At 37.2% G+C, this 27,361-nt stretch overlaps 1 protein-coding gene across 1 annotated transcript in view; it reads right to left on the reverse strand.

Moving 5' to 3' along the window:
• Positions 1-21,142: 21,142 nt before the first annotated feature.
• The window catches only part of LOC309682665 (ataxin-7-like protein 1), a gene marked incomplete at its 3' end in the record, with an annotated part of 45,585 nt that continues 39,366 nt past the window's right edge, over positions 21,143-27,361 (reverse strand). The window contains exons 3-4 of the mRNA XM_082496781.1: positions 21,338-21,442; positions 21,143-21,207 (exon numbers count right to left, since the gene is read on the reverse strand). Of these exons, the coding sequence (XP_082352907.1) occupies positions 21,143-21,207; positions 21,338-21,442 (170 nt within the window). The remainder of the gene's footprint in view (positions 21,208-21,337; positions 21,443-27,361) is intronic.

A 27,361-nucleotide genomic window follows, 5' to 3' on the forward strand; every position in this document is an offset into this window, starting at 1 on the left:
TTTAAGTGTTACATGGAAAAGGCCTCAAATGTATTCTTTAATGACAGAGCAAACAAGAGCAAATTTATTGCTTGATATGTGCAATGCTGTGTGTGTGCAATGTATGCAATGCACCTTCACAAGCACCCCAATGTTATGTTTCTTAGCCGTGAGATTCCACAGTCCTAGGTACTAGTTGGTATCTCTTACTGACTTAATTCAACTAATAATAAAGGTTTTATCTCAATTAGTCTCTTCATCTCACATTAGAATCAGTGATTTAGATTTAAATTAAATTCACATACTTTTCATGTCCTGTGGGTATGCATATTTGACAGCACTATAAAAAATGTACTGCAAGTTGCATAGAAGTTGATTGAAACCATCAAACCAGTATATAATTGCTTGCTGAGATGTACCTCAACACCGACTTACGAAAAAGTCGAGTGGATTTATCTGAACATACAAAAGTACACTCAGAAAACATGTTTTCAAGTCACCTGTATAGATGTAAGGAATACAGGTTTTATTACTACGTTTTAAATTCCTGAATCACGCATCACAACTTTATTCCATTATTTGCTCTGTGACTACCTGTACCACCTCAGCCTTTCAGATTTTTTTTCCCCACATAATGGATATCATAAATTTCTACTTTTAAGATTCAAAAACATCAGTTTTAAACATAAAAATTTCCTTACTTCTTTTGTTCTTATCTCCAGCTTTTGAAGAACTGTAACATCCATGCAGTCTCGTTAAATAAATTTCCTCAGATAATGTGCAATAAAAGCAATCCTTAAGTTAAATTCAAAAAGTTTTTGTAGAAAGTTGTATTCAATCTGTTATCTCTTCTCTCCTGAATTCAGTGCTGCAGAAGGCAATATTGTAGACACGCAGTCCAGCAGTCTTCACCATTTTTCCCCATTTAATTCTCATTTTCTGTAATTTAGAACTTTTATTTTAATCCTATTCAGTCAGAATATCTGGAATTTTAGAGCTGTCCTAGACTTTCTGTGTCTTTTGATAATATTAACAGGCTTACTCCACACATTAAAACTTACTCCCTACTACATCCTCCATTTTAGGGCTTTGAATTCTTGTTAGAGACGAGCATGTCTTTTTGGGGGAAAAAATAGCAAGCTGCCACCAATTCTTAGATATACCAACAGTTTGTACATACCAACTACCAAAAAATACTCAAATCCAAACAGGCACAGCCCAGAAAAATACCACTTTAAGATTAATTCAAACAGTAAATCTTTCACCTTCAAGGTCAGGTGTCCTTTTCAAAAGATACGCTTTTATGATTGTGGTTTAGATAAGACAGGCAAAGCTGATTTAATAATTAATTGCTCCTGCTGTTCCCTCTGTAAGGGCTACTCTGAACTATGCATTCTCCCTGCTTTTTCCTTGCACCATCTCTGGCATTCACCTGATGGGCAACCTTAGCTTGCTAAACCAGCAGAAAACTAACTAAAGAAAGGGGGAAAAAGCGTGAAACCACAAACAAATCAAAGTGAATGGCCTTCTCCTATTATTTGATAGCAGGTTGAATAGTGTCGCTACAGGGCAAGATGAGCAGCAGAAGCGCTGCAGGTAAGGAAGAGGATCCCAGGGCTGGGTAGGAAGGGCAAGGTGAGAGGAGTGAGCTCTGCCCTCTCTGCAGCAGCGTGCCATCAGATCCATGCAGGTGCCCCTCAGATGCCCAATGAGTGACAACCTGGCACAGTGATGGCCAACAGAGCTGTAAAAAGGTCACCGATGTCGCCAACAGAGAAAACATCCGGGAGAGATGATGGAATTTTAAGCTGCTGAAGGTTTTGCTGCTGCTGAAACAGGTTCTTGCTTATTTTACAAGGACCGCGGCTGTCACTCGGTGAGCAGTCCTGGCTGGAAAAGAGCACCACTGCTCCTCGCAGCCTTGGGTCTGCTCTTACACCTGAGCCTCCAACCTGCATTGTCTTCTTCCAATCTATCAATGAATATTTACCATCAAGGCTCAACAGTTTATTCCCACAAAACATCAGACAGGTGTGCTGTTTATAACCATGTAATTTTGGGAAACAATGGCAAGTGTTAACAGTCTGGCACCAATTGCCTGACTAATACTTGTACCACACTGGCTGGTCTTAGCTAACCTAGCTGCCTTCAGTTATGGGCTTCATATAGCAGAGAGGACATGACAAATGTGGTAAGAATGAGCAACTAACTCTTCACACAGAAATGTTTTGAGAAATGTAATCAGGAATCTGTAAAGAACTGGATACAAATGGAGTAAAACTTTATTCACTATCTCGGTATATCACCAAGAAACAGCTTGCTTCATTTTCAAGAACAAAACAATACAATAACTTAGAGCTGTTGAGCCTACTGGACACTGCAGACCTGTTTCATCAGTGGCTTTTACACATCTAAGAAAATACTATCAGCAGAGGCACAGGGAATTTGTTATAATGCTTCTATACTAAGTGCAACTTGCTAGGCTTAGGACTCAACGCTATCATAATATTAGTACCTTACTTGTGAGAGTAATACATTTCATTACAAAAAAAAAAAAAAAAAATTAATCCTGCCACTGAAAATTCTCTAAAACCTAAACTTCAAAATAAAAACATTTTGTGGTGTTTTTAATTTGTCCCAAAGTTTTCAAATAAAAAAATGAACTGGAAATACAACAGTCTCACTGTTAGTCTCACTCTTAGTTAATTAAAAACAATTTTTTAAGTTAAATCAAGAATTAAAAAATTAAAACTAAGTTCTACATTAAAAAAGTTTTCACTATACTAAAGCCAGTAAGTCAGCATGAAATAAATAACACATAGGTTGCCTGTCAAAAGAAAAAACAGTATGAAATACAGTGTAACACTGTTAAACATGAAAATATAAATGTTCATTTGCAGCACAAGCAAAGTAGTGATTGCATTTCTTGCTACACTGTATGAATATTCCACATGTTAAAGAGAGATCACTAAAGCAACAACATCAGGAAGCCTTTTGATAATGTAAGAATTGATGGACTGTAATCAAAGTTAAAAGCACAGACAGCTACAATATGAGAACTTTTCTGTAAATGATTAATCCACATTAATAAAAACACTACTAAACATCACTGCAGCTAATCTTTTACTTTAGATTAATATCAACTAAAACAAAACTTATTTTAATGTAATGGTATGGGGTATGTTTTAAAATTGTTCAGTCATTTTTGCCATCAGTACGATCTAAGGTTTCTAGGAACGCAAGTTATTAGGCAACCAGCTGCAGACATTGCTGGAAGTTAACTACATTAAGTTCCAGAAAACCTGGGAAAATTACCATTCATATGAAAGCTTCCCAAATGGAAGCTGTGTTTGAATGGCAAAAGTCAAACAATTTTGAATCTAGATTAAAGGAAATAAGTAGTGATTTATTTGCAATGTATCTTCTTATTCCACGTAAAACAGCTTGTGCATAGAGACCAAGATTTGGTCTATGCTTATAAGAAGGTACTACTGCAACGATGTATTATGAAATAATCTTTAAAAAAATGAACTATGATCAACTGCTTTAAAGAATTACTTTCACGCACACAGAGCTAGGAAAGGCAATGATGACTAATGGGGAGAGGCGCTGCTCAGCCAGCTGAGTCCCACAGCGTGGGGGAGGCACTGCATACCAAGGAACGCATGCAGGGAAGGTAAAGCAGATACTCTTACATCACGGTGAAAATATAAGGCAAAATAAATAACCTGCTCAGCCTTTCCTCCTGTAGTATTTTTTTATATAATTAAAATAAGCTACTAAATGTCAGTGCAATTATATGAAAATTCCCTTTGCTATCACTTCTGTAAAGCTCATACTCAACGACTGCCTCACATATAGACGTCTATACTGTCTTCACCTAAAGACAGGTAAGCCTAGGTCTCCATGTCCATACCACATCATAGTATATGCAAAGCCGACATGATAAAATCTTATTTTTTGTAATAATATTGATTCTCAAAATTTCAATATTCTTACATTTTATGGATAAATCATCAGACAAAAGGTATTTTAAGCCACAGCACAGCTTCCTGTACAATACTCAGCATGTTATTGTTCAATTTAAACAAGTTTTTAATTATTACAGCTCCACCCAACAACACTTCTGCATATTTCTAGATGATCTACTTAAACTTCTTGTTCTTAGTAAAAAAATTGTTTTTGCAAATAGGTATGCTTTATTTTTTAGACGAAAATAGACAAACTATCTTTAGGTGATCTGAATCAGACACTTAATACATTCACTGCAGTCTCTAAGGGTGTAAAAAGTAGCATCAGCTAACATTACATTGACCACACTTTATCCTCCGAACATGCAAGGAATGGCAGTAGCTCAGTACTGTGGCCACCCAACTTTATCAAATCTTAGAAAACTTGCAAGGAAGCTCTTGGCAGAAACTTTGCAGACTCAGAGTCCCAAACACATTTCTCCCAAACCAACCAGTAGACATCTTGCTAACCAACATGATCTCAAAGAAGCCAGCTACACCTGCATAACATAAAATGCCTGTGCTCTATCTGTGGTTGTCCTTCAGCTTGGAGGGTTGACTTATTTAAGAACAAACCAACGTCCCCCAAACTAACCATTAAATGGAACATTTTAAAAAACAATTGGGACTGATCTGTGTGGTTCAGCTGAAGCTGAGCTTTAAAGCAAAGCATATCAGAAAAATGAGAATGGCAAAGCTTAACCAGTAAAGCCAGCTTAGGTCAATACTGATGCTGTCTCATCCAGTGCAAACGCCTTGTGTGAACTGCACTAAGAAAAAGAATCGTAGTTTAAAGGGGGGTGGGGTGGGGTAGGGAAGCAGTGCCAGGCAGGGTGAAATAGAGCCTTAAAAGCCCAGCATGACTTGCAACACAAACACTGAGAAAGGCAAGCAGCTTCCTCTTTGAATGAAGTAAGGGTCTGACCCCTTCCTGTGTCACAACTCCCTGCCCTTACTTAATATGTTTTCTACTGGCAGTAAAACAAACATCAATTCTATCGGCTTCACAAACACGTGTGTATCAAAAAAGACACCATATTGATATTACATCCAGTTTTAGAGGAGATAGAAGATGTATTTGAATGAGCACTTTCAGATCTTTGCTGTCTGGACTGCCCAGTAAGATTACAACTTAGACTGTATAAATTAACATTAACTTAAGTTTAAGCAGATGCTGTACAGCCGCACAAGAACACAAAATGACTGCTCTAAAATTTACAAGGAAAACACAAGAAGACATAAAGAAAATGCTACCTTGGCATCCACTGTAACTCCAAAGGTATGCTTTACAAAGCTGAGTTAACCCACACTTTATGCATTCATTTCCTTCACCGACATAAAATGCGCAGGTCAGATCTTCAGTTAGCTGACTCTTACACAGACACACACACACACACACAAGTTTCAGATGATTATGTTAATTGAAACTAAGAAGGCTGTAGTACTTTTTCAAGAAGATTTTCTCATAAAATAGGTTTCAAAAAATGAAAATAGTAGTGGACCCCTAAAAATCCTGTTTGGGTAGATCTGAGTAGAGTACAGTTTGTATTTGCCAAAGCTAGAGAAGGGAACGCTGCAAAGTAAAGGTGTGACATGCTGCAGCAACAGAGACGACAGTTTTGTTACATCATAAACACTTAAAAGCATCACCTGTTTTACTTGCTTAACAGTTGATATTATGCAACTCTGACTACAGAGAGTCAGCTGGCGTACATATATTCTTTTCCCCGCTAATCAGAACTTTCCAGTAGATAGTCTAACTTTCCTTAAGCATTAAAGAAAATAATTACTTTGTTTTCTTTTTTGCGTTGTATGTATGTTTTGGGAAAAAAAATAAAAAATCCAACTCTACATTAAACATAAAACCGAAAAAGCGGAACCAAGACACAAGGCAGTTGTTCTAAAAAGACATTAAACTAAGACAGTTTAGAAACTGCAAATCTTTTGGTTTTATAAAATGGAACTATGGAGCAGAACCTCAATGAATAACTAATGGTTAAAACAAAGTCTTGCATTAAGCTAGATGAATTTTTAAGTGCTCAGTGGAACATATTTGTTTCTATAGCTCTGTTTTGAAACCATGGTACTTGAAGCTCTATGTATCACTTATTTGAACTTTGTTTCATCTAAGTGAAACTATCTAGCTAGAATTGTCACATCCATACCTGTCAGTTAAAAAACAAAACCAAACCCAAGTTGTCAGCTTAAACAGTGCTTCTGGTGCAAACGCTGGCAACAACTTTGTAATTCCTTCATATAACTGCATCACATGAGAAGCAACTGGAAATAAAACTGTCCTAGCACAGGGGCTACTGAGTAACTTGAATCCTTCTCTGCGGATAACAGCAAAGCAGAAGAGACTGAAGCCAACTTCGCCAGGTTTCGCCAACAGATCTCAGAAACGGAAGGGACAAAGGCACTTCACCTTTTCCTGCAGGCATTTCCAAAATCTGCCTTTATATTTTGACTTCTCATCACACGAAGAGCGAGCAGGCCACTGACAGATTCAAGATTACTGGGCATCCTCAAATTAGGGCAGAAGCAACAATTCAGCTTTGTTCCCTTGTGCCTCTCTACAGCCGTTTGCTGCGAGTGCTAAGACAGCATTGCGATGGGAAGGCAGGAAAGCACGTGGATAAAACTGGCACAAAGTGTCAAAGAGGAATGACCTCAGAGCATGCACAGGCAGGATCTCCACTTGTCCCATGCTAACTGTAAGATAAAATCTTTTCAACTGTCTGTTTCCAAGAACTCCAGAATTGCTGAATGACTGAGTAAATATTGTAGTGATCTCAAAACTACTGTCTGTGACACATGGTAGTCCAGTATTTGTGGTTTTGTTTCTCTAGTTTATAAAAATAAACTAGAGTGAAAGCTGTGAACATAACATGGACTGGATATGAAAATATCCTGAGCTGCCACTCTTCCTAGTTCCCTTAAAAAACCCCAAACCCTGCTAAGCATGTTTCTCACTGCAGCATTGCCACTGACCTTTCATTCTTGCCCCTTTTCAAATGCAAAGACAGGCTAATTTTGATCTGACTTATTCCCAGTCTGCCAGATAAGGCTTAGGAAGCAGTAGGGTTCTGGGCCATGGAAGACAAGAAACCCCAAAATACTCCAGTTCTTTCCAAGTCTGACAAACTATATGAAGTTTTCATGACCCCCAGGACTCCAAGCTAGGAAATGTGAACTGTGGCACTGGGGTTGCAGGTAATGTCCTTGTGCATGTCCCTCCTCTGCTCTTGGGGGAAAATATAAAGGGTTGGTTTTTTGGTTTGTGGGGGTGGGGTTTTTTTTGTTCAGTTTTTATTTTTCCCCTTTTACCTTTTTGCAAGAAAAAAACCACCTGACCTCAATAGGGCAAATGTTACAGGGTACGTGGGGTATTATCGTGCCACGTGTTAGGGAATATTTAACTCAGTGCATGTATAACCCATAGCACTCCGCAGCCGCCGGACTGACTGGACATGAGCAGTGCAGCAATGAGACAGACGAATCGTAAGGAAATGCTCAGGCTTTGTCAAACAACCCACTGCTGGTAATCACTGTCTGAGCATCCTGACTGTCCTCAAAATTATTTTATGTTCAGGACACATCAGTAGTTATCACTGATCCAAAAAATACAGGAGCTGGTATTATGATGGCTTTTTCCCCCCAAATATCAATTTAAGATTCTCTGACAATTCTGTGACTCGCTTTATTTCTCTTTTATAACTGGCTACTTTGGCTTGGTTCAGAAAGTGGATGTGTTTTTAAAATTCTGACTGGTAAAATACTAAATATTTCTTTTTTTTTTTTTTTTTATTAAAAAGCCATTTAAGTGCTGTCTTTAAACAAGAGAAAGGTGGTGAACACCAGTTAGATGACTACTCACCTTTCTGTAATGAATCTTCCCCTCTGCAGAAGAGGGCTCTGACTGTGAGGACAAAGTATTGTGAAGGGTGTTGAGGGGGGTTTGCTCTCCCTCCCACTGAAATTATTTGAACCTTTTATAAACACATTTCCTGAACCACAGATTGGGTCCAAACCGAGCATCTTACTTGTCAAAGTTAGGGATTAACTCTGTCTCTTATTCTGTTCAACAGCTACTTAATTATTTTATGCAAAATAAGAACAATAGGAGAGAAGAAATCAGTGTGGACTTGAAATTGTGTCTTCCAGTAGCAGAAGCACCCAGTCCCTCAGCCTGCAGGTGATTCTGAGCCTCTCTCAATCCTTTCCATTCCTTTTCCATATAAAACACACAATCAGAGAAGCAGGCAAAGCCTTGCAAGCAGAGTTGTTCCACCACTCCCTGGCAGATGAGATACCCCAGTTCCCATCAGCATTTCTTTATGGTAAGGAGAACACAATGCATACGAGTGATTACAAACACCCATTGATACCAGGTAGCCTGCTTAAGGTGCTCCTGATTCAGCTCCCCTCAGATTAGGGAAGAAAAAGGTAAAGAGGATGTCCTACATTGCACATTAACTGTTCTAATCTCCACACTAGTGGCTAACGGATCAGAAATAATTTTGCAGAGTTGTAGACTTTAATTTCTTCTGTTTTTTCTTCAGTCTCCTAAAAGAAATATTTTACCTCAGGCCAAGTGCAACCCTTCGCTTCTATGGGCACATTAATTTATTTTGGTAAGAAAATGAGAGAAAAATTAGAGTCAAGCCATTTCTTTAATGTGAAAATCCTGTGTGTTTTCTTGTTCAGCAAGATATAGGAAAAAAAAATCCAATTTTTTCCAAATACACCTATCCAAGAAGTTACACTAAACCACTCCGTAGTGGTTATTCTAGAATTAAGGATACAATTACATACAGGGTGCAACGGATTGATCAGCCAACATATATGTATACATACAGAAATGCACAAGCACACACAGACACATACGCATAAATAAAACTTCGTTTCTCTTCTAGTCCTAAAAAAAAAAGACCTTTGTGGTCCAGAAGCTCCAAAGGACTTGGAGATCCTGTCTCCAACCGAAGCAGTGGCAGAGGAGGCTGCAAAGTGGCCTGACAGAGGCGGACCATCCATATTCATCCAGGAGCTCCCCAGAACCCACAGATGCAGCTATTGAGCTATTAACGAGCAAGCAAAGCCTCTCACTGAAAACCACCTTGTACCTGAAGATCAGAAGGCAACATCAATATATGGGAGGGCCCAACGAAACAGAGAGTACCAAGCCTGAAGTGTGTCCAAGCCAGAGGGGTAGAAGCTGTAAGAAGCAACCAAGTTAGCGCACACATGGGTAAGTATGATGTATTGGGGAAAAGTAAGCGTAGGTAGACTGTTATGGGTCACAAATGTCCCGGAAGGCATAAAGGGGCATGTGGACGAGGGAAATCCATTGACACAGTCCACTTAAATTTTCAAGTGAAATGAGGCCACGTATTCATGTTTCTTAAAGGAAAGATAACTGCTGTGAGATGGGAAGGGGGGTTCCAACCCCCTACCTGAAGGCTAATAAACTACATACAGGGTAAGGAAAAGAGGGTAAAAATGGTCCTTACAGAAAGAATTTCAGCAGTGGCATGCAGCAAGGGTCTGCATTAGGGCCAGAAGTATTCAACGTATTCAGAAATCATCCAAAAAAGAAGGTGGTTAGTGAGAGAATAAGATCTTTAGTATACAATTACTCAGAGTACTACTAAAGACGATTGCAGATTGCAGAAAGACTTAACATTACTGAATAGTATTATAAAACAGTACATGAAATTCAATGTAGAGAAATGTAACGTGACAGACATGGAAGAAGAAACCAATCTTAACTTTATGTACAAAATAATGGTCTCTGAATTATTACTACACAGTGATGAGACACCGGTAACAGTTCTATGAAATTATCATCTCAATGATCTGTAGTGGTCAAAAAGGCAGACCAAATGTTAGGCAAGGAATATAGCTCATCATACCACTGCTCACTTTCAAAAATGGTTTAGAAGGGTTCGGCAAGACACAAAAAAACGTAGCAAAGACATGGACAGTCTCTACAAGAGTGACAATTAGACAGATTTGGACTTGTCAAACTGGACAAGTGACGACAGAGGAGGGTTATGATGCACATTTATCATGAAGGTGGACAGGAAATGATGTTTGTTGCTGGTTCAAAAACAAACCAAGAAATGAGGTATTTCTTCACACACTGCATAGCTAAATTTTGAGAATCCTTTCCACAGGACCCCACAGCTCTCAGGTTTCCATTAAGTTCAAAATAACACTGGGTCAACAGAATTGTTTAGCAGCACAACGACACCAGACTTATTTTCAAGGTTCATTTTTTTGCTGCACCGTTTCTATACTCACCTTACTAAACATGCAGTTCTGCACTGCGCTCTTCTCCCACAGCCTTAGCTGTCTGGTCCTGACTATGCCTTTCCTGCACATGCAAAAATGCTGAAAAGCTTTACTGCTCATTTCAGCATTCCCACTAAATGCATCTGGCATCAGACAGTGACAAAAAGATATATTTAAACAGCAAACTAATCTTTGCTGTCCTAGTCAAATTCAAGAGCATTATTTTTACGCATACCTTACCGGTTTCATCTGCCTAGGGTCACAGAATGAGAAACACTTGTCTTCAGACTCATGTGGACACCCCCAATATTACTGCAAGTTCAATAAGTTTTAAAGTATGCTCAAGGATGCACTGATCTCCACAGTTCATGCAATCCGATCACCATCAAACATACATTAAAGCAATCTGAAACACTTTTAATCACTGTAGACCTTTTCAGTATTGTTGGCCAATTACTGGTCCATGTTTCAGCTTGCACAGATGTATTCCTGCTTCAATATTTTGAGGTAAAAGCGGCACCAAAACCAAGATTCCTCCCTGTCAATCCTTCTCTTAACAAACTAAATTAAAAAATGAAACAAATTTTCAATCGTCAATCTCAAACCTAAAACTAGATTAAAAAATATTAAAATTTTCTAGTTAGACAACTAGTAAAGCACAACAGTGATGATATGCTCATGAAAAGAATACCTTATACAACACAGGGAATAAACTGAAAGCAGGTGTATCAAATAACGAGACATTAATGCTTGTCTTAAACACGTTTCTCGTATGCAATGCTTGATATTTTATGTAAGTATTGTATTAGTTATACTTCTCTAGTTGCAGAGCAGATGCTAGGCATGATAAAAGGTTATTTCACAGAAACAAGAAGCCTGTCCAAAAAAAGGGGGGAGGGAATCTTATTTCCCAGAACACTAGCCAAAAAAAAAATGTTCCTGTTTAACAGCATCAGTAGTCTCACAAACATAAATAGCTAATAAGGCAAGTTTCATAAATTTTATTTAGGCTCTTAACATTAGGTAGGTTTTGGTGCAGGAAGCTAAATCAAGTATTTGAAATTGAATCAAAATCAAAATATACATGTAGTAAGGTGAACAAGTTGCCCATCATCATTTGCCTAACATATTTTAAACAGTTCTTTCATTATGCCTTGAAGAATATAATTTCATTAATCTATCTAGATAAATGCAAATATTTTATTTTGAAAATAGAAACCTACAGTGCATCTAACCTATCTGTAATAATCAAATATATTTTAGAACAAGGCCTAATTCAATATTTTGGATTTTAATATGACAATTATTACATTGATATCACCAGTTAAATAGAATAGCAATAAGCTATTAAGATAATTATATGAATCACTACAGGATTGTGAAATGGGAAACACATGGGGATTCAGCTGTATTTGAAATGATGAGAATTTTAAGTAGAGTATTTTATGCATACAAATAAAATGTTTTGAATAGATTTGGCACTAGTCAGGTATCAAGAGGTTGTGTACTACTATTATGATGAAATAAACAGAATTTAGTAGATTTTAAGCATGAAGCTGTGACAAACGTGCTTGCATACTAGAGGAAAAAGATAATATTAAAATAAACAAGAAGAAATATTAAAAACATTAAGAAGTTATACAAAATCTAGGATAAATATTCTTACTGAAAATTGTGGAAAAAGTATCTAAAGTAGATTTGCAAGCCTTGTACTAGTTAGTTTATCACAGCTGAGATTTCCCTCTACTAACAAATAAGAGATTTTTAAACACCAAATAAAAAAAAATATTTCTTCATGAAAGGCATTTAATGTAAGTACTTCCAACTTGAAAAAAACATAAAGCTCTTGAACTACAGCTCAGTATTTATTTCAGTTGCTCTCCATTGCACCTCTTTGAAAAAGGACACTATCATCCTCCTGTACGTCAAGGCACTTTTGTCTTCCCCACTGCAGCCCAAGTGGCCTATAGATGTTAGAAAAGGCAATAGAAACATTGCTGGAAAGCAATATTTCAGACTATCAGAAGTAGTACTTCTGGAAAGTAACAAACTGCCATTCCACTTTTCTTTCTACTCACCATTGTACGTAACAACATGGTCTAATCCTGGCAGCTGTGAGGGCCAGAGCTATATTCTGGGGTCATCCAACCTCCTCCCAGGCCTGGTTCTCCAGCTCTGAAGGGAGCCCTGAACGCACAAGATGAGTTGGCACCTCCTGCCTCACCTGCCAACTCACATGCAGACTCAGTAACCACTACTCACGGCACAGGAGATGCTCAGCTGCTAGGGAACACACTACCCCAAAATTGCTGCTGTTTCCCTTGGGAAAAGTCAATAGTCAATGGATGGGAATCAACGTTATGAGCTAGCTTATAGTAAACATTTTAGCACAAGGAGAGTAAGAAGTTCCTAAACTTGTACTATGCTTTGCAAGAAACTGCTGAATAATAACACAGTAGAAATTGTAACAGTTAGAAAATTAATGAAACCCAAAATATTTAGACAACTGCTAAAAGTCATTGTCAATTGGCAGGGCTATATGCAGACAAGACTTCTACAGACTTGAAATGGAACTTATAATATTTGCTAGTGACTAATCCAACTGTTAATTACCTTCTGTAACATGTGCAGAGTAAAACACTGTACTACCAAAAAGCCCCATGCCCCACTCTCAAAAACCCCACCACATCTTCCTTGCCTGCTCACATGCAGTGTAAACAAAGAGAAAGCAGAGAGAAGAGACTCGACCTTAACACTTCTATACTTTTGAATACAGTGAAGAAACAATGACTTCTTAGTTAGGCCTTCAGCAAATTCAGATTCCACTTCAAATTTCCTTTCTTTACAGTACATCACAATTTAATACAAAAAAAGGATTTGTTCTTGGTTATTTTTTACTCACCATAACACTTCTAAAAAGTGAATTCAAAAAGCTCTTAATTCTGTTTTGGACTTTATCTAGGAATAGGACCATGAAGTGGGGGTTTTTTTGTGTGTGGTTTTTTTTTTTTGTGTGTTTTTTTTTTTTTTAATTATTTTAAAAAACATTCCTTCTCTAAGATGGAAGACATTCAACTTATCCAGCCTAAGCAAGACATGTTATGGAAAACTTTAAACCAAATACTCTTATTTTTAATTTTGCCAGATTTTTACAGGTTATGATGGAAAATTTTCACTATACCTTTTTCCCCTCTCCTCCACTATTACAACCCACATGCCTCCATGAGTGAAGCAGCTGGATGAATAATGCACTAAACGCAGCCTGTAAATTATAGTATGTAAGAGATTAAACTTAAGCCTAATGCTACAGTCAACCTTCAACAGCTGAGTTCTATTAATGGACACTCCTTAAAAGAAATCCTTATTGGTTACTATTTAAAACTACATCTCTATTAAAATCTTGACTGAAAGAAATTACAAGTGATCTGTATCCCCCATCAATGCCATGACAACAACACCCAGTTCAAGTATGTACTGCATCATTTACCACAATTTATATGAAGTAAAAAAAATACAAGAGGGTTCACTAATCAAATACTATCAATGAATATACTATGCAAAAGAGATGAGCTAATTTATAATGACAGGAATTACGTGTAAACTAGAACAATACACTTCCAGTGCACTGAAAAGCTCAGTGTCATTATTAGTCTTTCAATCTACTTCCTATGTTGATTTATTTAAGATCAGCATTGTAACATTACAGAACAGTCAAGGCACTGTAAAGGCATAGCTTAATAGAACAAATTAGGGAAAAGACAATTAATCAATGTTTTACTTCCAGACTTTTCAATTTCATACACAGGTCCAGAAATAGGTAAAGGTGATGGGGAGGGAGAAGGTTACTGCGCTTAATAGCAACTGCATACATGTGTCACATTCTGTTCACTGCTGAACATTTTCTTCTGTTGAATACTCACTGCTCCCCAATGCACAATCCTTTGAGATTCAATGCTGCCAAAATGTTCCTGCTTTCTCATTCAAAGATTCATTTGAATGAAGCAATTTTCAATTTTTGACACATCAACCTAGGGCAAAGTTTTGATGTGCAGAAGTTATCTATGGGAAGTTGTCAGCTTCCTACTTACAATACTCATTGACCTTGTAAGTCTCTATATATCGTATCTATTTCTATATCTGAACTTCTCTCTTTTAGGCTCTGTCACTGATGATAAATTAGTAACAACAAAGTAGAAAGCAGTTTAAGCAGTGGGATGACAGCAGAAAATATAAAAAAGCCAACCGTATCAAATATTGTGCTACTTGTTGCAAGCAGGTCAGCAGGTCTGAACGCAGCTCTACTTTTAATTCACACAGTAGACTAAGAAAAGAAACCACAACAAACTCCTCCTAGCCTCAAGCAGATCTCAGCAAGCTGCAAGGTGAAGACATGTTACATTTGCTGATGCTCACAGCATCAGCTGCACATTTTTCAGTCCCTATCACAGTCCATCCCTTGCATCTGGGTGTTACTCTCTACATTCAGGTTTGCTTTGCCTGATACATCTCCAATGCAAAAGGCACGCGCTAGTCTTGTTTTAGTCTGGGTTATGTTGTGCCTGGTGGTCAGGACATTTTCCTCTCCTAGGAGCTGGAAGATGAGAGAATAGCTCCTAATAGGTGGTCAGGCTACTAAATCCAAGAGTCTTGCTTCCTGGACAAGTAATTACAAAGAAGGCTGTATTTCTTTCTTGTTTTTCTCGAATGAACATGGCCTTGTCAATGTATCTTTCGTTGAGCTCTCCCCAGGGCACATATAAAAAAAACAAGCTGTTTGCAGTCCTGGATGAGCACAGTAGCCACTAGTGAAGTGACCAACACTCACACGTACGAGCAGCTAAGAAGGATTTTTATTTATCGCTTCATTTGAGTCATGTATTAAAATGTCAATTGGTTATCTTTTATGCAAAGTGCTTTTCTGAATCTGGCCAGAGTCTATCAGCAGTTAGGATATAGAGCTGGTCTCTCCAAGGACTAAACAAAGACGTATTTTGCATTTCTGTACCTATTCAGAGTCTCAAGAATTGCTCTGACCATGAATTCAAAGGACTGCTGGTTTAGTTTTGCCTCTTCAAGGGTAATAATCACTCTACCCGGATTGTCCATGCAGCAATGTACTACTGAAGTTCTATCGGAATGGTGCAAAAGATGGCTTGGAGAATTTGCAGTGATGTGGACGTGACAGACCCACATAACCTGCACATACCATTGCAGGAACTACAGCTTAGATTTTCATCACAGACAGGAAACAGAGGGTTATGCCACTAGCTGTACTTTGATCTCAAAAACAAAATTTCTGATAGAAAGACTGTAAAGCCAAAAAAGGGAATTTTTTGTATGCTTTCAGCTACTAGGGGTTTCCAATTTGAAGTAATGGAAATGAAAGTTACAAACAAAATCAGTGTATCCTAGGCAATTGCACAAGCCAAAATGTACAAATAAGGTACACACAAAACTTTCAATTCCTTCTTCTCCCACCCTCACCAAAAGAAAAAGAAAACTGGGATTCTTGTCAGTCTAGCTGCTAATATTTCCACATTTAACAAAAAGCAGGGCGGGACAAGAGTAATCTTCATTATTTTAGTTCTTTTATGCAATGAAACCTAACCATGTGACAACCAGAAAGTTATTCAATCAACAATGATATCATATAACAAGTTTTGACAAGGCTGTGAAAAAAGAAAGTTGCAGTAACAGAAGGAGAATCATTCAAAATGCCATTATCCTTGAAGGGCACAAATGCACTTCCCCCAATAAAAGGTCAAATGCAATGGATAAAATATTAACAAAACCCCAAACAGCTGTATTTAATAAAAACCAAGGCATTGAATAATTGAAAATAATATCAAAACTGAGAATAATCCATCAAATGTGACAGTGATACCCATATCAAAAACCTTATGCAAAAAAAGATGCCAGCTAGTAATGTTCCAGCTCATGTTAAGAAAGCAAATCAGTCTTATTCTTACTGTAAGCTCAGCTGCCTTGTCTTTAATCGTGGCTCATTAAACTGTAACACACAACTAGTACAATGTAAAATAGCTAGTCTGAGTCATTCAAAATACACAACCTCTCTTAGGAAAATAATTATGATATGGAAGGGAAAATAATTTATTGATATTCTTCAGTGCTCCATTACTTTCTAGCTTATTTTTCTTTTAAATGATGCTTATACAGACAAACAGAAGGAAAAAAAGGAAATATCCTTTTCCAACTTTCATGAGGACATGAGGATGTCAACCCAAGAATTTATAACTCAGAAGTAATGAAAATCAAGGCTATTTTTTTTTTCTTTTTTAAGGAATAAGAATTTCTACTTCTTAATTAGAATCCTGTTAGAATAACCTTAGAGACAGGGAGGATAGATAGCAACAAGCCTCCAAAAAAGGAATTAGCAAAAGAAGAGATCTTCATTGTCATTTCTCCTTGACGAAGCAAAATTCTTCTCCTCTGTATGCTACAACTTCATCAAATGGGATCTTAACTATTCAGTTCATTAAGATACCCTCCACAGTTTTGGAAACTGTTCCAGAATATGTTTGGAAACTTTCTTTGATGGTTATACTGCAGTTATTGTTTAACCAAGCTGCATTATTTAGCTTGGCTAATTCACCCCTTCCCCCAGCTTTACTTTTAACACTTTCCCATCATTAATTTATTTCCTCATAGTAAAATAAAAAGTCGAGATGTTTTGACAAGTTCTCTGTATGTACACTGCTTGTTCTTCACTGTGCCAGAGCTACCTTTTATGACAGACTTTCCTTTCAACAGGAACAGACCAACATTAACGAGGCTACTATTGTATGGAACATCTTTAAAAAAAAGTAACCAGAACTGTATCTGGAGCTTTTAATCTAGTGAAGGACAATGCAGTATAAGAATATGAAGCTTTACTCTCTCTGGGGCCAAAGGAAAATAGAAACGTCTCCTGGGAAATGGTACGGGTCCCATCTTAACAAGCAACAGACAGACTGTCACAGAATTGGGAGTTAACAGAAGTCATATGGACAGAGCTCAGCATAGGCTGCCACACGAAAAATCTTCTAGAAAACATATACACGAGAAAAAACCCCAAACAAACCCCAAGAACATTATGGTACTTCAGGGATACTAAAATGGTACATTTTTGGGGTCCCAGGAAGTGCTCTGTCTTCACTGAGGTCAGCATTTGAGAACAAAGTCTCAAAACTAAAATTCCCCACATGCCAAGTACACTTCGTAATGCTACAAGCTGTATAACTAGACTGACTTGTCATTTCAAACTACTTTATGGGGAAATAAACACAACTACATGTTCACACATTAAAAAAATATCTAAGACATTGTACCACTGCAACAAGTTACTCAAAAGAACTGGCTTCAGAAGCAACACTATTTCAACCCTATTGTTGATGACATTATGATATACTATTTTCTAAGTGCACAATAATACTGAATGACCTCGAGAAATTGTTTGATTTATATAGTTTATCCAGCAGCCTACAACAGCAAGTCTCTCTTTCAGTTGGGCTTACGCCACATGTACATGAATGATTTAATCCTTACAAATGGATACAAATGTTTATCCCACAGATACGAGGTCATGAAACTGCTCTTAAAAATAATTCAGTATTTCTCTGACTTAGAGGCTAGAAAAGATCTACTCCTTTGCAACACTGAGCTTTATGCTGTGTTTACTACAAGGACTGTCAAGTTCAGCAAGCTAGTCCTCTAATTAGCCAGAGCTCTTCTTTTACCTTCCTGATTTTTACCAGTCTAAGGTTGTATGATGCATTGCCTCCCATTAAAAATGCCCAAACCACAACCAGATTGTTCTCTTTTTCTACTTGATATTCTAGGAATCAAACACTTAAAAGTTAAATAACAACATCTGCCTCTATAATCTTCATAACTTCCCAGTGCCATCAAGGATGGCTGCCACATGTCTGAAATTAGAAAGGAATGAAACAGTGGGTCTCCTTATGATCTGGAGAAAGGCAAACGCCAGCAAGGGCTCAAGAGAAGTGTTATAAAAATGTTTGCTAAACTAAGCATTCCAGTGCAGTTCCAAATCCAAGACCTTCAAGTTACAATGCAGGGAACCTAGAAACATAAAGCACGTGTCTGGCATAGACCTAAATCCTTACTGAGAGAATATGGACTGGATCTTACCAGGGATATTAGTAACAAACCGTACTTTGTGGGAGATTCTGGGATAGATCTCTACAAATCCTTGTCAGTAGCAATAAAGTCTCCCCATGACACTGCCTTCAAGAGCCAGAAAACAGTAGAGGCTTCTAATGCTTTCTCATTCCATTGTCTTTGTTACAACTCTAAAGCTGCAATTCAAGACATGTATAATAACGCATTTTATGGTAAATATAGTCTAAACTATCTCAAAGTCTACTGACAGCATCACTGAATTTACAGGTATTATGCTGCATGGACTAACTAAACAAAATCTGATCCACCAAATTGATTGTTTCCAACTCTAAATTAAACTGAAAATTAACTACTCCTGCTTCACAGAAGAGCCCAGTGCAGCCAGTACCAACGTCTCAAACAAAGCCTTCTCCAAACCTTTCTCAATGAACTACTGATACCATAACGTATCCAGTGAGAGATTATTCAGCCACAAGCACCTCACAGTTGATCTGTTTTCTAATGCAAAGATTTTTATCATTGTCTCACCAGACAATGCAACTACAGATCAATTAAGAAGATCCCTGTGTAGCTCTTCTTTAGATCTTAGTAATTTCTTATCAAAACAACTATATGTTGGGAGATGTATGTCACATATACATGTAGTACTTTTAGCAGATTGATTTTTTGAAAATAAATTATTAGTTATTTTATAGTAATTCCCAAGACCTCCAAGAAACCTTCTCTCTTCTAAAACTTCTTTTATATACTTTTATTACATCACTTTTTCTGTTTCTTGTTTAAAACAAAAATTTTATCTATACATTCAAAGCTCTTCCACATGCCTTTCAGCAATATTCCAGCACACCTTTCCTGAAACAAGTCCAACTAGCTTAAGTACAATCTTCAAGAGGTAATGCCTTTGGTCAATTATTTTCAGTATTCTCCATTTCTTTTAATATAGTCTACTTTTTTTTTTTTTAAAGTCTTTATCGACCTTAGGCTCAATCAAGCCTAATCAATTGCTTGATTTAATCAAGCAATTCAGAATTTAATGCTCAATTGTTCAGTGTAACAGGATTGCTATAATGAAGATGAAGTAAAAGGATTTGTGTAAGTAGTGGAGCAATGAGAAAAGGGAAAAAGAAAAAAGGACAGTGGCTCAGAGGATCTTTGCAGTTTACAGGCAACACACTAACACTGATGGTAACTCATTACTTCCAAAGAGCTCAAAAAGTTCCTTCTAACATTACTTTACTCTCATCTAGAAGAAACATAATTCTATATACCTCCTACAGGAAAACAGGACCAACTTTCATACTGCTCCCAAACCAGAAGGTCATGCCCAGGAAACAGCACAACTATGGAAGGCTACAGCAAGGTGTTATCTAGGTTCTTCTGTTCTGTAGCGCATCTTTCATTAATGCACCAGATCAATGGTTATGGTGGCCACTGTACCTATAACCATATAGAGAGAAGCTTTTCAGTCACTGAAAGAACCATAAGATACCTGAAGCTGGGCAGAAAGAAACCACAGACAACTAAGGGCAAGAAACAAATTACGAAAAAAATTGCAGGATGGCTTGTTAAAACGCTGAAATTAACACCTGCCCCCACCATTAAATTAACAGGTCCTTCTCCCACAATGCTAATACTTTCAGACTTTTTCTTATTCACTGGATATAAATACTATATTCTGCTATTACCATTTTTTTCACAATTATTTCAATCTAGGCCAAAGGTAGTGGTGACTCACACAATTTCCTTTCAAAATGAATGCAGTTGCTCCTAGTTAGTTGTTAGCAGTCCATCCATACAAACCAAAGGTAGTATTTTGGTAATGTATCTTTAAAAGTAAATAAACTATTGTATTTTCTGTTCATCCCACTTATATTCTCCCCTTACTGTGTTGCTTTGCTGCCAAGAAGACTGAAAGGGGCACAGGATTTGTGAAATTTATTTGTTGTATGTAGGCAAGGAAAATCTTGCTGGGTCTTTTTTTTTTTTCTTGATGTTTTTAACTGATTCTATCCTCAGTACTAGCTACCTTTCATTATTATGCAATCACCTTCAAATTAATTTTTTATTAAACTGAATTTGATTAAATGCAAAACTAGCCATTCCAGTCACATTTTGCAAGCCTTAAAAAAACCAACCAAACAAACAAACAAAAAAAAACCAAAACCCCAAACAACAACAAAAAAAACCCCAACCCCCCAAAACCACCACAGAAACAAACCACTGGACAAATAACAAATAAACCACTGGATAAGTAATAAATAAACCAGACCTTGGGGTGAAGTTTTTCAGACAATATTTGAAAGTAGTTTTTTCTAACTAAACTAGTTCTGTTTACAAATAATCCAACATAAAAACTGTCATCTTTCTGTTGTCATACTAATTGAGAAATAAATACCTCCACATTACTGCAGCATCTCAAATGATCATTTTTCAACAGAATCTTAACAAATGTGACTTGACATGCCAATTGCGTAAAAAATTAAACCCTCTTATAAATATGAAAATAAACTCTATATACACCTATGCATAAATCCCATCAGAAAACGATCCATAACAGCCAACTTCTAGTTAATGTAGATCAGTATCACAGCCCTCACTTTGCAGCTTTGATAAAAGACAATCCAATAGTTTTAGCCTAGCTAGTATCTAACTAACAGGATTTATTTGTTGTAATATACTAATTTATTATAACAAGTTCAACTGGAAAAGCCCAGCTTCTAGAACAACTGATTTAACTTCCTCTGCAAGAAAAAGGCTTTTTTGCAGGCATCGCTGGTATTTTCTGTGGAAAGAACACAAGATAACCAGAAATGTATATCTGCAATGCCTCTGTCATGATCTTATGCAATGATTCTTAAGAGAACCATACGCCAGTTTGGCACTGTAATTCAGGAAAGAAAACATTCACTTACCGCAGTGTGACTGGAAAACCTGTGGCTTGACTACCTGATTGCAGATATTGCACACTACAAGATAGAAATCATCATGAGCTGGATAATGGCCAAATAAGTGCATATCTGTGGGAAAGTTAAAAATATATACAAGAATTAGAAATTATGCTTTAAATATATATTAAGAAAAAATAAAAGAAAATACTGTAGGGCCACTACTGTTATATTAATTTATACAAAGCAAATGTATACATTGCTCCATAAGAGCTTCTTATCTATGTTAAAGAGATTTTTTTTCCTCTTCTGGGTTTAAAGGTTCTGCTGCAATCTCATCCCTCAGTCTGAGTCAAAACACAGGCAGCAACACCTTGTCTTAACACTCACTGCCAAGAAGTGGAATAAGCATTTCTGCACTGGTCAACTGTTGAAACACTAAAAGAATGTGTCTTTTAAAATCTCTGCCTAAAGATCCTTTCAGAAAACAGAGCGCACACGTTATGCTCCATGTTCCAATATTCCAAGTTTTACTACAGATTGCTAGAGAACTCCTGCTTAAAAGCTAGTTATTGTAACCAAGGTCAAGGATCCTATAACTTAAAATACGGTCAGGAATGTCATCCCTGCTTTGAACCAGATGCCATGAAATAAAATTTCTGATTCTTTGTGAACATCCCTCCTAGTTCAAACTCCCTACTGTTTGTTTGCCCAGCAAAATCTCTGGGAAGAGACAAAGTTGGTTAATGAGGTATTTCTCAGTGACAGCATGAGGAATTTCATGAAAATCAAAAGATGGGTACAGTCAGACAATGACAGGCACTTGTCCCTCTCACATAATGCAACACATGCATTCTTAAACCATTACAAACACTGAGTAAAATGGGCTTAAATTACTACTGAAGGTCTCAGAGCTCTAACATTACAAGTGAGGTAACTTGTTTCACTCAATATTGCTTTAACCTAAGAAGAAGCACACATACTCACCCACCGCAACTCAGCTTAGAGGGCAGAAACTCCAGTCACTTTTATGCACTTTGGTGTGATCATGTCACCACACCCAGTGTTGTTAATGAAGGTGTTGCTGCATTAGTAACCCTGTGCTGAGTATCGGCCGCACAGATTGCACTACCTCTCAGAACAGGGCAGTGACATCTTAATTTAAAATGGCATTCCAGTGTTATTCAGCAGCATCCGAAATCTATTGCAGAACTTGCAAATGTGGCTTATGACTCCAACTGAAATATCAATGTGGCGCCCTTTAAACTGGAGGAAAAACGTGAAGACCCTCAGTGAGGACAACCATGCACAGCAGCAGCCGTGATTAATAAACATCAGCAACCAAATCCTACTTCTCCAATAAATACAAGTAATATTTTTCTTTAAAAATAGTGATTTCTTTCAATAAGTGACTCAAGCAGGTACCTTATTTCATTAGTTCTTAATCAAAGCAAACGTTTTGGCCCTAGAACTATTTTTATAAGTAATTCTGCCCTGGCCTGTACTACTGTGTAAGTAACATCACTACTTAAGATGGCAGTATTTGGGCATGATGAAGTGCAAAGTATCTTCATTCCCCAAAAAAAACACAGAGGAAAGGGGCACCCCTCTTGCAGTAATTCAGGCAGTTATCACAGGTAGATACAAACAGAGTTGTTCAAGCATCCTTCGGTACAAACCAGCACCACCAACCTGCAGGTTATTTCATAGTCTGATACTATGCGAATGGTTCCTTCACACTCTGAAAACCAAAAGTCTCTCTCTATGTTACCACTCATACCAGGCTATGAAATCCAGTTGAAACGTTAACCAATCATGACCCCTTCGCAGTGCTAGTCTTGGACTAAGCAAGCCTTTAAATGCATTACAGCCAGACGAATGCAATCAACATATCCAATTTAAAAGAATGGCAGTGGTGAGGTATAAACTCCTTTGGTAATTTCTTGTAGGTAGCGTTAGTACTGATGAAGCCAAAACTGCCCAGTTAGATTAAACCAAATCCTCCCTACTAGTAAAGTAAACAAACAAAACCCTAAGCAGGCACTATATCTGGCCTGTTTATTTTATTTCTTGTTTCAATGTGACAAGTCAGTGATCTTAAAAAAATCACTTAACATTGGCAGTTCTTAGCCAAGGATATATTTGATCAGAACCTACAGATTTCCACTAACAGTGCTGTAAACTCCATAGAAAGGAGTACTTCTTCCACATGTAATTTGACCCAAAGTCTCAGCTTGAAAACATGCATTTAATTACAGTTACAAAATATTTCAAACATGGTTAAAACATCTCAACAACTTTAACACTTTTTTTCTGTTATTTGAATGGTCCAGTGACAATCTTCTTATGAAAACATACAGACTTTGCCCTTTACAAACATAAAAGTTACAACTTCTTTCCATTTTAAATTCCTTAAGTCCCTTTAACCTTCACAGCTCTGTATACTACCCTTTAAAATATGCCCAGCTCTGAGGTGTATGAAGTCCGGCTGGGTCTGAGTCTTAGTTTTCATGAAGTCTGGCTGCAGGGAGTAACTATGAAAACACATAAGGTATTAATACTGGAGAAATCTATCCAAGGACATAGATGGAATAAGAAATCAGGTTAGTTCACAGGGTCACAAAATCATCTATGTTTCCACCAGATACTGTCAAGGAGCAGTAAAGGAAAAGTTCTGGTACCTGTGAGCTCGCTGCACAACCCTGGCAAACAGCACTGCACCTAATGGGTAAATAGCACCATTTGAGTTTTTGTGATACTGAGATGGCAGAAGTTGACAGGCAAAGAAACTGCACAGATGTGTAGAACACCCAAAATGCTGCTGTGTGAAACACAGCATTAAAACAATACACAGATGCAGAGTAAGTGACATCTTGAAGTAGCACTTTAGAAGTTTTTTTCATTTTGCAGATGCTTAGAAATAGCCCAGTGGAGGTGCAAGCATCTGTTGTAAATGTGAGCCTCCTGCTATGAAGTTGAAGTTATTAGCTACCTGCCAAAAGTCCACTTAAATTAATCCAAGTGTCTTAAGGACACAAGACCATGGGTTGGAAATCAGAAATAGGAATCACTCTACACAAATAAATTGTTCTTACTGAATCAGAATAGCTAAAAAACTTAAATTAAACACTATCTTTCAGATTGGATTCCTTAAAAACCTCACCATGCAGAAGTTTGAGGAAAATTCATCAAGTACAAACAGGTTCAACTCTTTTAGTTCATCAAAACTAACACGATTGGCATGAATCACTTTTCACGATTAGATTCATGATTTGTAAGCACACACAGAGTATATAAAAATTACTTTTTAATTAAAACTGTATGAAGCATTAATATTGTCTCCCCACAAGTTTCCACTGGGGAGTCACTTTACTAGGTGCGATAATATTACAAATGCAATCCAGATCAGAGAATTTACAATGAAGAAAGTAAGGAAAGTTTGAAATTAAAAAGAAACCAGAAAATATAAACAACTGTATATCTTTTAATACAGGTTTTCTTGTTTTTAATAAGAATAAGTTCAATGCTACCACATCGTACTTAAAGTGACCAGGACTGAAGTCCAGCCTGATCCACCACAGACATTTGACAATCTAGACCTTGTACATGCAGCAAAAAAGACAACAGCCTCTCCAAATAAAAAATTATCTTCTAAAGGCAACAATCACACCTCCCTGCCTGCTTAGTCAGAAGCAATGGTGATAAGCTTTTCAGGAAAGGTTAATTTTGGAGAAGAAAACAGCTATCTCCAAAGTTAGCTCAGGAAAGACTTCTTCATGGGAAAAGGTAAGACCACTGGAGAAGACAGCAAATAATTGGTGAATAAGGTGAGTGACTATCAAATAGTACTGAAATAATAATCAACATACAAAAAGAACAGGGAGGGGCAGAAGAGCAACTGCGAAGAATATTTATTTTCTACCAAAACTTGGCTTCCCCTAAAAAGGGAAAAAAAGCGACCAAGGTCTGCATGACTCACCCTGGTGATCTCTACCACAGCCTGTGATCTGCTTGTTCCCTCTGTGCAAACACAGATAGCTACAAGTCTGAGACAAAAAGAGATGCCCAGCCATTCTGCTAAGTAAAAGCAGCCCGCAGTCCCCATCACAGTTACCTCATTTTACTGGGAGATGCTTTCAGTAGATTCGAAGTAGACTCTTGATGGCAAGAAAGAACAAATAACTGATTTTCCAGTAGCCACACGCCTTGCAGAAGTACTATCTATACATACCCTACTCCTTGCAGTACTGAATCATCATCCCCTCAAAATGAAATCTTTCAGCCAGCCATGTCTGTCAATACTGTACACTGACAAAAGCCTTGCTTGAAAAAGAGCTATTCAACTAACAGGATGCAAGAGTGTCCCATATCATGTGAAAAATATGCCAGATAGGTGGAAATCAGAGCCAGTGAATGCTGACTCTAGGAAATACGACTTTTCTAGATTAAAATCTTAAACCAAGTATCACTTTGTGTATACTTTGCTATGGTGCTTGGAAAAATAAATATAACTTCTCCTTATAGCTTTAATATTACTAACGTTTGCAAGTAAAGAGACAGCTGTAGCCATATGACAGTTTTGTAAGACATCAGCTTGGTAAAATGTGCATTAAACCCACAAATACTATAGAAACAAAACATTGCTTCTGCAAATTGTGGTACAAACACAAAAATACAGGTGTCAGATATGACACTTTATCTTCTCCAGTAACACACAAAAAGGAATTATTTTTAGCAACAGTCAAAGCCAGATGATTTATATGAAGTTCCTTCTCTATTATTATATAATTCATAATCATTTACATCCAACTGTATAATAAAACACAAGCTAGAAATAATCTAAAACATTCTTACACTGCAGAATTAAGGATGTTGAACAGTAAGACCTCACAATATTGCATGGGAAATTGAATTTTTAATGATGATCTTTTGCTATAAATTATACACACTTTAAACATTCTTTATGTATCAGTTGTTCCACTAAATATACACACAAAGTCTGCTTTGAAAAATATTAGTGATGTTTGTGTGTAAAGAAAAGGGGAGTGAGGAGGGGAGTGAGAAAGACTATTCAAGACACGCTAGTTTAAAATTAACAAAGAAAAGCTAAAAAAAAAAAGGCAATGGCAAAAATGGCAATGGACAAAACCAAATCCATGCGGTTTTTTCAGCTCCTGGAGATACAGATTTTTAAACTCTGTGTCTAGGAATGTGCTGAATATTTCCCTCTTGTTTCACAGAATTGACAAATCTGTCCATCATTCAAAAATGGAGGAATGCCCAAAATCTTTCAGTGCATTGGATTACTTTTACATTTGAGATTACTTAAAAAACTAAGCAATTTGAATGGTGAATTGAAACTAGAAACTGAAACAATAAAAAGACATCTTTGGGGTATTACTCAGACAGCAGTTAAACAGGCTTGCATAGACAGGATAGTCTTGTCTTCGAAATAAATGTCACACTCTTTCCATTTAACACCAGCTTTATTCTCCTCCAAGTATGGTTCTCCTTTAGTTCCTTTCCTTACTGCAAAAAACCAGTAAGTTGCTTCAGTAATTAGTTAGCCAGAATAAACTGCATTTTACCCCTGAAAATGCCGAGTCACAGTTGCTATTAATCACAGAATAATTTAAGCTGAAAGAGATTGCTGGACGTCATTTACTCCTAGTCCCTGCTCAAATCATGGCTACTTCAGAGTCAGAACCACAAACTAATGCTCAAGCTCATTTATTTTCTGACGGAAAAATGCAGATCATGGCTGAAGTAACCATGAAATTGAGGAACAAGTAAAATGAAAATATTCAGGACAGAACTAACATAGGGCCAAACACAATTGTCATTAAGTCCTGACTGATGTCCTTTGGGTGTTAATACAAGGAAACAAAGACTCTGCACGCTAAAAAAAAATAATCAAGTGATTAATGAGAAGAAAACAGAAATACTGGACTTTTCAAGAACAGCAATAATAAATGAAATGAAGAAAAAAAAATGCAGGGAAAAAACAGCAAACAGACTTAACAAGAGGCAGTGTGGTAAAGAGTCAAGGTG

This window comes from Vanellus vanellus (genome assembly GCF_965231255.1).
Source record: "Vanellus vanellus genome assembly, chromosome: 1".
Classification (NCBI taxonomy): Eukaryota; Metazoa; Chordata; class Aves; order Charadriiformes; family Charadriidae; genus Vanellus; species Vanellus vanellus.